Source organism: Oncorhynchus keta, chromosome 28 (genome assembly GCF_023373465.1).
Source record: "Oncorhynchus keta strain PuntledgeMale-10-30-2019 chromosome 28, Oket_V2, whole genome shotgun sequence".
Lineage (NCBI taxonomy): Eukaryota > Metazoa > Chordata > Actinopteri > Salmoniformes > Salmonidae > Oncorhynchus > Oncorhynchus keta.
In genome coordinates, this window is record NC_068448.1 from 2,876,522 (window position 1) to 2,888,595 (window position 12,074).

Consider the following 12,074-nt stretch of genomic DNA (forward strand, 5'->3'; position numbering starts at 1 on the left):
GAGTTCGAAAGAATTGTCAGTAGAACTCAGAGACAGGATTGTGTCGAGGGACAGATCTGGAGAAGGATACCAAAACATTTCTGCAGCATTGAAGGTCCCCAAGAACACAGTGGCCTCCATCATTCTGCAGCATTGAAGGTCCCCAAGAACACAGTGGCCTCCATCATTCTGCAGCATTGAAGGTCCCCAAGAACACAGTGGCCTCCATCATTCTGCAGCATTGAAGGTCCCCAAGAACACAGTGGCCTCCATCATTCTGCAGCATTGAAGGTCCCCAAGAACACAGTGGCCTCCATCATTCTGCAGCATTGAAGGTCCCCAAGAACACAGTGGCCTCCATCATTCTGCAGCATTGAAGGTCCCCAAGAACACAGTGGCCTCCATCATTCTGCAGCATTGAAGGTCCCCAAGAACACAGTGGCCTCCATCATTCTGCAGCATTGAAGGTCCCCAAGAACACAGTGGCCTCCATCATTCTGCAGCATTGAAGGTCCCCAAGAACACAGTGGCCTCCATTATTCTTAAATGGAAGAAGTTTGGAACCACCAAGACTCTTCCTAGAGCCGGCCGCCCGGACAAACTGAGCAATCAGGGGAGAAGGGCCTTGGTCATGGAGGTGACCAAGAACCCAATGGTCTCTCTGACAGAGATCTATAGTTCCTCTGTGGAGATGGGAGCGCCTTCCAGAAGGACAACTATCTCTGCAGCACTCCACCAAACAGGCCTTCAAATCAAACTTTATTAGTCACATGCTCCGAATACAACAAGTGTAGACTTTACCGTGAAACGCTTTTACTTACAAGCCCTCTAACCAACAGTGCAGTTCAAGAAGAGTTAAGAAAATAGTTAACAAATAAACTAAAGTAAAAATAATTAAAAGTAACAGGTTTTATATAAGAGGGTACCGGTACCGAGTTCATCGGCGGGGGTACAGGTTAGTTGTGGTAATATGTACATGTAGGTAGGGGTGAAGTGACTGCATAGATAATAATTAGTGAGTATCAGCCTGTGTACAAAACAAATTGGGGGGTGTCAATGTAAATAGTCTGGTGGCCATTTGATTAATTGTTCAGCAGGCTTGTGGCTTGGGGGTAGAAGGAGCTGTTAAGGAGCATTTTGGTCCTAGACTTGGCAGTCTGTGACTTGGAGAAAACAGTCTATGACTTGGGTGACTGGAGTCTCTGACAATTTTTGGGGGTCTTTCCTCTGACACCACCTATTATATAGGTCCTGGATGGAAGGAAGCTTGGCCCCAGTGATGTACTGGGCCGTACGCACTACCCTCTGTAGTGCCTTGTGGTCGGATGCCGAGCAGTTGCCGTACCAGGCAGTGATGCAACCAGTCAGGTTGCAACTATCGAGGATGCTCTCGATGGTGCAGCTGCAGAACTTTTTGAGGATCTGAGGACACATGCCAAATCTTTTCAGTCTCTTGAGGGAGATGAGGTTTTGTTGCGCCCTCTTCACGACTGTCTTGGTGTGTTTGGCCTTTATGGTAGAGTGGCCAGCAGGAAGCCATTTCTCAGTAAAAAGCACATGACAGCCCGTTTGGAGTTTGCCAAAAGGCACCGAAAGGACTCTCACACCATGAGAAACAAGATTCTCTGGTCTGACAAAACCAAGATGGAACTTTTTGGCCTGAATCCCTAATAAACCCCAGGAAGAGTAGCTGCTGCCTTGACAGGAACTAATGGGGATCCATAATAAACCCCAGGAAGAGTAGCTGCTGCCTTGGCAGGAACCAATGGGGATTCCTAATAAACCCCAGGAAGAGTAGCTGCTGCCTTGGCAGGAACCAATGGGGATTCCTAATAAACCCCAGGAAGAGTAGTTGCTGCCTTGACAGCAACCAATGGGGATCCATAATAAACCCCAGGAAGAGTAGCAGCAACCAATGGGGATCTTTGTTAAATAGAAAATGCACAGACACCTTCTTGACACCATCTGGTGCTGACTTGTTGCACCCTCGACAACCACTGTGATTATTATTATTTGACCCTGCTGGTTATTTATGAACATTTGAACATCTTGGCCATGTACTGTTATAATCTCCACCCGGCACAGCCAGAAGAGGACTGGCCACCCCACATAGCCTGGTTCCTCTCTAGGTTTCTTCCTAGTTTCTGGCCTTTCTAGGGAGTTTTTCCTAGCCACCGTGCTTCTACACCTGCATTGCTTGCTGTTTGGGGTTTTAGGCTGGGTTTCTGTACAGCACTTTGAGACATCAGCTGATGTAAGAAGGGCTTTATAAATACATTTGATTTGATCTGCTTTGCCATAAGTACATTTACCTTTGTCATGTATTAGTGACTTATTTAGTGCATTCATCAGAATATAGCTAGATGACACAGCTAGATATCACAGTCATAGTAAGTACATTTCTCCCCAATGTAGCTGTCAGCAATGTCCGAGCAGGAAGTGTGAAACATTCTCTCCCGCACCTCTACAGGGTGGTTATAACCTGACTGCCATTTCGGAATCTATGTCTGCCTGCACCAGCATTCTCCTGGGAGACCCCGCTCTGCCCCTGCCTCCCTTGCCCCCACCTCACCCCAACGCAGCAGTCAGCATCAACAAGGTCATACGCACCCACTCCGCCTATTGGCTGTCCCTCAGGATACAACGTGAGTCCTGTTTCTCTGTCTGGAACTCTCAGGAATCAGAATTTTAGCAAAATATTTTTGTTTTATCATCTGTTTAAAACGACAGGATGTGTATACCAGGGGGAGTCGTATACCAGGGGGAGTCGTATACCAGGGGGAGCCGTATACCAGGGGGGAGCCGTATACCAGGGGGAGTCGTATACCAGGGGGAGCCGTATACCAGGGGGAGTCGTATACCAGGGGAGTCGTATACCAGGGGGAGTCGTATACCGGGGGAGCCGTATACCAGGGGGAGTCGTATACCAGGGGGGAGCCGTATACCAGGGGGAGTCGTATACCGGGGGGAGTCGTATACCGGGGGGAGCCGTATACCGGGGGAGCCGTATACCGGGGGAGTCGTATACCGGGGAGCCGTATACCGGGGGAGCCGTATACCGGGGAGCCGTATACCGGGGGAGTCGTATACCGGGGGGAGTCGTATACCGGGGGGAGTCGTATACCAGGGGGGAGTCGTATACCAGGGGGAGCCGTATACCAGGGGGAGCCGTATACCAGGGGGAGCCGTATACCGGGGGGAGCCGTATACCGGGGGGAGCCGTATACCAGGGGGAGCCGTATACCAGGGGAGCCGTATACCAGGGGGGGCTGTATACCAGGGGGAGCCGTATACCAGGGGGAGCCGTATACCAGGGGGAGCCGTATACCAGGGGGAGCCGTATACCAGGGGGAGCCGTATACCAGGGGGGGCCGTATACCAGGGGGGGCCGTATACCAGGGGGGACTGTATACCAGGGGGGCCGTATACCAGGGGGGCCGTATACCAGGGGGGAGCCGTATACCAGGGGGAGCCGTATACCAGGGGGTGGGGGGTGGCGTATACCAGGGGGGCCATATACCAGGGGGCCGTATACCAGGGGGCTGTATACCAGGGGGGGAGCCATATACCAGGGGGGACTGTATACCAGGGGGGTAGCCGTATACCAGGGGGAGTCGTATACCAGGGGGGGGACCTTATACCAGGGGGGGGGGCGTATACCAGGGGGGGCTGTATACCAGGGGTATGTAATGTTTTCCCTGTATTGTTTTCTCTCTAATCAGTACCAGAGTCTCTCCGTCTGTCTCTGCCAAACCCCAAACCCCGAGGGAAGAGGACTTCTAAGGGCAAGAAGTCTCCCAGACAGGGTAACCAGGGCGGGGCCAGCCCTGGTCAGGGGTCACCTCAGACCACACCTCAGACCACACCTCAGACCACACCTCAGAGCACATCTCAGAGCACATCTCAGAGCACATCTCAGACCACACCTCAGACCACACCTCAGACCACACCTCAGAGCACACCTCAGAGCACACACATCTCAGAGCACATCTCAGAGCACACCTCAGACCACATCTCAGAGCACACCTCAGAGCACACCTCAGAGCACACCTCAGACCACACCTCAGACCACACCTCTGCCCTCTGGTGATCGGGGCGACCTTGACCTAGATGACCTCACAAAGGGACTGGTGTCACTCGACCTAAACCAAAGTACCTCAGCCAATCCCAGCCCAGCGTCCGTCCCCGTGGGTGGAGCCAGGTCGAAGGTGAGGCTCAGTCCTACGAAGAGCCCAGTTGTTAAAGAGGTCAAGACGGAAGCTGTTCCAAATACGCCCGAGATTCTCCGACCAACGCCGGTAAGGAACCGTGTGAAGTCATGGTCACATGCCAAACGGCACCCTAGTGCACTACTCTTGACCAGAGCCCTATCCAAAGTAGTGCACTATGTAGGGAATAGGGTGCCACTTTGGACGTAAGCTTTTGGCCGAGATCCCTGCTCTCTGTTTTTAGATCATTTGTGTACTTCTGTGTGAACTCATGGGGATTGGATCAACTAAACTTTTGGGGTGGGAGGGTAGCCTAGTGGTTAGAGCATTAACTGCATGACTAGCTAGCTGGTTACACTGTTATTGCGGCAGGGTAGCCTCGTGGTTAGAGCGTTGGACAAGTTAACCGAAAGGTTTGCTAGATCAAATCCCCCGAGGCTGACAAGGGAAAAAAAAAACTGTCGTTCTGCCTCTGAACAAGGCACTTAACCCACTGTTCCTAGACCAGTTAACCCACTGTTCCTAGACCAGTTAACCCACTGTTCCTAGACCAGTTAACCCACTGTTCTTAGACCAGTTAACCCACTGTTCTTAGACCAGTTAACCCACTGTTCCTAGACCAGTTAACCCACTGTTCCTAGACCAGTTAACCCACTGTTCCTAGACCAGGTTAAATTTTAAAAAATGTAATGCAGGCCTGTTTCGTTAACCCACTGTTCTGACCTCCATCAGAAACAGACAGTGTTTATTTTCACCTCAAGGTTTTTTAAATTTTATTTTACCTTTATTTAACCAGGCAAGTCAGTTAAGAACAAATTCTTATTTTCAATGATGGCCTAGGAACAGTGGGTTAACTGCCTGTTCAGGGGCAGAACGACAGATTTGTACCTTGTCAGCTCGGGGGTTTGAACTTGCAACCTTCCGGTTACTAGTCCAACGCTCTTAACCACTAGGCTACGCTGCCGTTATCAATGATTGGAAATGTGAACCTTTTCTCCTATTGACTGGCTCGACTGGCTAGATACATTGTTACTGAATTACCATCCTAGGCGGTCGCCATGGCTACCTCAGACCCAGTTACCAAGGGAGACCAGGAGAGCGGTGCGGTGGAAGGGGCGTCTGGTTGCTCCAAGGAGCCGGTGTTTGAGCTGTTCTGTGGAAACCAGGATGTGGACGGGGTACAGATGATATTCAGTTTTCTCCTTTCGTATTAAATTATGATTTGTTGAGGTGTTATCGGTAGAACTGTGGATCCAACCCCTCCAGGTCTTGTCTAAATGCAAAGTAAAAGAAAAATAGTCTAAAATCTCAGTACGCCGAAGATAACAATTGGCGATTGAGGCAGAAATCTCATGTAACTTTTCAGTATTTTCAAGAGAGCAATTTTCACCTTTTTTTTTCGACCAACCCCCTCCCCCAGAGCTCCATGTACGTGGTAGATCCCCTGTCCTGGTGCCCCCACCTAGACTCAGTGAGGCCTGTTCCTGTTGGAGGTATAGATGTGTTTCGGCCCTGTGAGGACTGTGGAACCGACACTGAGAACTGGATCTGTCTCTGCTGCTACAAGGTACTGGAAACAAAGGACACTTCCTGTCCTCTTAACCTCACATCTTCTCCAGTACCAGCCTCTAGAGGTCGACCTCTACCAGCGTCTAGAGGTCGACCTCTACCAGCGTCTAGAGGTCGGACCTCTACCAGCGTCTAGAGGTCGGACCTCTACCAGCGTCTAGAGGTCGGACCTCTACCAGCGTCTAGAGGTCGGACCTCTACCAGCGTCTAGAGGTCGGACCTCTACCAGCCAGCGACCTCTACCAGCGTCGGACCTCTACCAGCGTCTAGAGTAACTGGAGGTTACTGGAGGTCGAACCTCTACCAGCGTCTGGAGGTCGACTCCCAGCGTCTAGACATCTTAACAGAATCACTTCTATTCATGTACATTTCATTTAAACAACTTTAGAAATTATTTATCAACCACAAAGCAACGCTCTTCTTAGTATGAAGAGAAATATATTGTCGGCAATAAGATATACAATTAACTTTGTTGTCCTGGATTTCTACCAGTGTTTGGACATTATAGCGAGATGTAACATGCCATTCTCTTGACTAGTGTTTTTGTCTTCGCTATGTCAAGGTGTACTGTGGTCGCTATGTCACCTCTACCAGCACATGTTACCACCCACGGCGTGGCGTCAGAACACCGGCTGGTGCTCTACCAGCTTCTCTGACCTGTCGGTCTGGTGTTACTCCTGTCAGGCCTAGACGTCCACAACCAGGTGAGAGGAGGAGCGGGTCAAATCGGAAAAGTTTTGTTAATTTAATCAGGGTGTGAAGATAGCACAGGGCCAGTAGTAGTCTGAGGCTAGGAATAATGGACCTCTACCAGCGCTGACTGCTCTAGAGCAGTCGGTGTGAAGATAGCACAGGGCCAGTAGTAGTCTGAGGCTAGGAATAATGGGCTACCAGCGTCTGACTGCTCTAGAGCAGGGTGTGAAGATAGCACAGGGCCAGTAGTAGTCTGAGGCTAGGAATAATGGGCTACCAGCGCTGACTGCTCTAGAGCAGGGTGTGACCAGATAGCACAGGGCCAGTAGTAGTCTGAGGCTAGGAATAATGGGCTACCAGCTGACTGCTCTAGAGCAGGGTGTGAAGATCGGAGCACAGGGCCAGTAGTAGTCTGAGGCTAGGAATAATGGGCTACCAGCTGACTGCTCTACCAGAGCAGGGTGTGAAGATAGCGGACAGGGCCAGTAGTAGTCTGAGGCTAGGAATAATGGGCTAGCTGACTGCTCTAGAGCAGGGTGTGAAGATAGCACAGGGCCAGTAGTAGTCTGAGGCTAGGAATAATGGGCTAGCTGACTGCTCTAGAGCAGGGTGTGAAGATAGCACAGGGCCAGTAGTAGTCTGAGGATAGGAATAATGGGCTAGCTGACTGCTCTAGAGCAGGGTGTGAAGATAGCACAGGGCCAGTAGTAGTCTGAGGATAGGAATAATGGGCTAGCTGACTGCTCTAGAGCAGGGTGTGAAGATAGCACAGGGCCAGTAGTAGTCTGAGGCTAGGAATAATGGGCTAGCTGACTGCTCTAGAGCAGGGTGTGAAGATAGCACAGGGCCAGTAGTAGTCTGAGGCTAGGAATAATGGGCTAGCTGACTGCTCTAGAGCAGGGTGTGAAGATAGCACAGGGCCAGTAGTAGTCTGAGGCTAGGAATAATGGGCTAGCTGACTGCTCTAGAGCAGGGTGTGAAGATAGCACAGGGCCAGTAGTAGTCTGAGGCTAGGAATAATGGGCTAGCTGACTGCTCTAGAGCAGGGTGTGAAGATAGCACAGGGCCAGTAGTAGTCTGAGGCTAGGAATAATGGGCTAGCTGACTGCTCTAGAGCAGGGTGTGAAGATAGCACAGGGCCAGTAGTAGTCTGAGGCTAGGAATAATGGGCTAGCTGACTGCTCTAGAGCAGGGTGTGAAGATAGCACAGGGCCAGTAGTAGTCTGAGGCTAGGAATAATGGGCTAGCTGACTGCTCTAGAGCAGGGTGTGAAGATAGCACAGGGCCAGTAGTAGTCTGAGGCTAGGAATAATGGGCTAGCTGACTGCTCTAGAGCAGGGTGTGAAGATAGCACAGGGCCAGTAGTAGTCTGAGGCTAGGAATAATGGGCTAGCTGACTGCTCTAGAGCAGGGTGTGAAGATAGCACAGGGCCAGTAGTAGTCTGAGGCTAGGAATAATGGGCTAGCTGACTGCTCTAGAGCAGGGTGTGAAGATAGCACAGGGCCAGTAGTAGTCTGAGGCTAGGAATAATGGGCTAGCTGACTGCTCTAGAGCAGGGTGTGAAGATAGCACAGGGCCAGTAGTAGTCTGAGGCTAGGAATAATGGGCTAGCTGACTGCTCTAGAGCAGGGTGTGAAGATAGCACAGGGCCAGTAGTAGTCTGAGGCTAGGAATAATGGGCTAGCTGACTGCTCTAGAGCAGGGTGTGAAGATAGCACAGGGCTACTCTGAGGAATAATGCAGTATTTTGTTTAATGATGTAGCACCCATGTGCTTAGGAATAATCTAGCTGACTGCTCTTTTATTTTGTCTCCTGCCCTTCTACCTGTTGCCAGATGGTGTTTGAAGCTAGGAATAATGGGCTGCCCACTGCTCTAGAGCAGGGTTTGAAGATAGCACATGCCAGTAGTAGTCTAGGCTAGGAATAATGGGCCATACTGCTCTAGAGCAGGGTGACACGAAGAAGATAGCACAGGGCCAGTAGTAGTCTGAGGCTAGGAACATATGTTGACTGCTGAAAGCAAAATATAAAAGCACAGGGCCAGTAGTAGTCTGAGGCTAGGTTAATGGGCTCTGACTGCTCTAGAGCAGACATGACTGTGCCTTTAAAGTAGTCTGAGGCTTTATATTCTCACTTGTCTGTCGTCTTTGTCTGAGGCTAGGAATAATGGGCTAGCTGACTGCTCTAGAGCAGGGTGTGAAGATAGCACAGGGCCAGTCTTTCTCACCCTGAATAATGTCTAGCTGACTGCTCTGCAGGGTGTTAGCACAGGGCCAGTAGTAGTCTGAGGCTAGGAATAATGGGCTCCTGACTGCTCTAGAGCTTTTGTCTAGCTCAGGGCCAGTAGTAGTCTGAGGCTAGGAATAATCTCTAGCTGACTGCTCTAGAGCAGGGTGTGAAGATAGCACAGGGCCAGTAGTAGTCTGAGGCTAGGAATAATTCTCTCTGTCTGCTCTAGAGCAGGGTCTCTGATCTCACAGGGCCAGTAGTAGTCTGAGGCTCTGAATAATGGGCTCCTGACTGCTCTAGTCTGTGAAGATAGCACAGGGCCAGTAGTAGTCTCTGGCTAGGAATAATCTCTCTCCTTTCTGCTCTGTCTCTGAAGATAGCACAGGGCCAGTAGTTCTGAGGCTCTGAATCTCTCTGACTGCTCTCAGGGTGTGAAGATAGCACAGGGCCAGTTAGTCTGAGGCTAGGAATAATCTAGCTCTGCTCTAGAGCAGGGTGTGAAGATCTCTCAGGGCCAGTAGTAGTCTGAGGCTAGGAATAATGGGCTCTCTGACTGCTCTAGAGCAGGGTGTCTCTCAGGGCCTAGTAGTCTCTCTGAATAATCTCTGACTGCTCTAGAGCAGGGTGTGAAGATAGCACAGGGCCAGTAGTAGTCTGAGGCTAGGAATAATCTGACTGCTCTAGAGCAGGGTGTGAAGATAGCACAGGGCCAGTAGTAGTCTGAGGCTCTGAATAATGGGCTAGCTGACTGCTCTAGAGCAGGGTCTGAAGATCTCAGGGCCAGTAGTAGTCTGAGGCTAGGAATAATGGGCTAGCTGACTGCTCTAGAGCAGGGTGTGAAGATAGCACAGGGCCAGTAGTAGTCTGAGGCTAGGAATAATGGGCTAGCTGACTGCTCTAGAGCAGGGTGTTAGCTCAGGGCTCTAGTAGTCTGAGGCTAGGAATAATCTCTAGAGCTCTCTGTCTCTCTCTCTCTAGAGCAGGGTGTGAAGATAGCACAGGGCCTTTCTGAGGCTAGGAATAATGGGTCTGCTGACTGCTCTAGAGCAGGGTGTGAAGATAGCACAGGGCCAGTAGTAGTCTGAGGCTAGGAATAATGGGCTCCTTTCTGCTCTAGAGCAGGGTCTGAAGATAGCACAGGGCCAGTCTAGTCTCCTTTCTCTCTGTCTCTCTAGAGCAGGGTGTGAAGATAGCACAGGGCCTCTCCTTAGTCTGAGGCTAGGAATAATCTCTCTGCTCTGTCTCTCTCACTCCAGTTTCTCTCTGAATCTCTCTGACTGCTCTCAGGGTGTGAAGATAGCACAGGGCCTTTCTAGTCTGAGGCTAGGAATAATCTCTCTCTCTGACTGCTCTAGAGCAGGGTGTGAAGATAGCACAGGGCCAGTAGTTCTCTCTGAATCTCTCTCTGAGGCTCTGGCTAGCTGACTGCTCTAGAGCAGGGTGTGAAGATAGCACAGGGCCAGTAGTAGTCTGAGGCTAGGAATAATGGGCTCTGACTGCTCTCTCTCTCACTTTCCTCTGTCTGAGGCTAGGAATCTCTCTCTCTCTCTAGAGCAGGGTGTCTCAGGGCCAGTAGTAGTCTGAGGCTAGGAATAATCTCTGACTGCTCTAGAGCAGGGTGTGAAGATAGCACAGGGCCAGTAGTAGTCTGAGGCTAGGAATAATCTAGCTGACTGCTCTCAGGGTGTGAAGATAGCACAGGGCCAGTAGTAGTCTGAGGCTAGGAATAATCTCTCTCCTTTCTCTCTGTCACCCAGTAGTAGTCTGAGGCTAGGAATCTCTCTGACTGCTCTAGAGCTCTCCTTTCACAGGGCCTCTCTAGTCTTTCTAGGAATAATGCTCTCTCTGCTCTAGAGCAGGGTGTCTCTCTCCAGTAGTTCTCTAGGAATCTCTCTCTGACTGCTCTCAGGGTGTGAAGATAGCTCTCCTAGTAGTCTGAGGCTAGGAATAATCTCTCTCTCTCTGTCTCTCAGGGTCTCTCTCACTCTCCTTTCTCTCTGAATCTCTCTCTCTGCTCTCTCTCTGGCACCTTTCTCTCTGAGGAATAATGCAGTATTTTGTTTAATGATGTTCTCCTTTCTCTCTGTCTCTTCTTTCTCTCCTTTTATTTTCTCTCTGCCCTTCTCCTGTTTCAGATGGTGTTTGAAGCCAAGAACGCTGCCCACTGTATGAAGTTTTGTCTCTCTCTCTCTCCTGAAGCCCTCTTTCTTTCCCTCCCTCCCTCCCTCCCTCCCTCCCTCCCTCCCTCCCTCCCTCCCTCCCTCCCTCCCTCCCTCCCTCCCCAGCCTAATGTCAATGAGTACAGTACCATCAAGCACACCATACATCAGACCAGTGATTATGTTGGCTTAAATATTAGTGCTAACATCAGTCATACATTATTGTAAATATCATCTTTGTTTTAAATACATTGAACTCATTGACTGTTCTCAGTTCATTGTATTTGCCAAAACCTCTCTTATCCAAAATATATGTCTATGAAGCTACTCTGTCCTCACTGTGGTTCATTCAGCTGTCCTCACTGTGGTTCATTTAACTGTCCTCACTGTGGTTCAGTCAGCTGTCCTCACTGTGGTTCATTCAGCTGTCCTCACTGTGGTTCATTTAGCTGTCCTCACTGTGGTTCATTCAGCTGTCCTCACTGTGGTTCAGTCAGCTGTCCTCACTGTGGTTCAGTCAGCTGTCCTCACTGTGGTTCATTTAACTGTCCTCACTGTGGTTCAGTCAGCTGTCCTCACCGTGGTTCATTTAGCTGTCCTCACTGTGGTTCAGTCAGCTGTCCTCACTGTGGTTCATTTAGCTGTCCTCACTGTGGTTCAGTCAGCTGTCCTCACTGTGGTTCATTCAGCTGTCCTCACTGTGGTTCATTTAGCTGTCCTCACTGTGGTTCAGTCAGCTGTCCTCACTGTGGTTCATTTAGCTGTCCTCACCGTGGTTCATTCAGCTGTCCTCACTGTGGTTCATTTAGCTGTCCTCACCGTGGTTCAGTCAGCTGTCCTCACTGTGGTTCATTTAACTGTCCTCACTGTGGTTCAGTCAGCTGTCCTCACTGTGGTTCAGTCAGCTGTCCTCACTGTGGTTCATTTAACTGTCCTCACTGTGGTTCAGTCAGCTGTCCTCACTGTGGTTCATTTAGCTGTCCTCACTGTGGTTCAGTCAGCTGTCCTCACTGTGGTTCATTTAGCTGTCCTCACTGTGGTTCAGTCAGCTGTCCTCACTGTGGTTCATTCAGCTGTCCTCACTGTGGTTCATTTAGCTGTCCTCACTGTGGTTCATTCAGCTGTCCTCACTGTGGTTCATTTAGCTGTCCTCACCGTGGTTCATTCAGCTGTCCTCACTGTGGTTCATTTAGCTGTCCTCACCGTGGTTCATTTAGCTGTCCTCACCGTGGTTC

The 12,074-nt window shown here is 50.3% G+C and overlaps 1 protein-coding gene across 1 annotated transcript in view; it reads left to right on the top strand.

Annotated features, from left to right (window-relative positions):
- hdac6 (histone deacetylase 6) overlaps positions 1 to 9,141 on the top strand; it is a 48,624-nt gene extending 39,483 nt beyond the window's left edge. Inside the window, 7 exon segments of the mRNA XM_052484167.1 lie at positions 2,450 to 2,624; positions 3,702 to 3,821; positions 4,069 to 4,277; positions 5,237 to 5,365; positions 5,608 to 5,754; positions 6,319 to 6,375; positions 9,109 to 9,141. Of these exon segments, the coding sequence (XP_052340127.1) occupies positions 2,450 to 2,624; positions 3,702 to 3,821; positions 4,069 to 4,277; positions 5,237 to 5,365; positions 5,608 to 5,754; positions 6,319 to 6,375; positions 9,109 to 9,141 (870 nt within the window).
- The last annotated feature ends 2,933 nt before the right edge of the window (positions 9,142 to 12,074 follow it).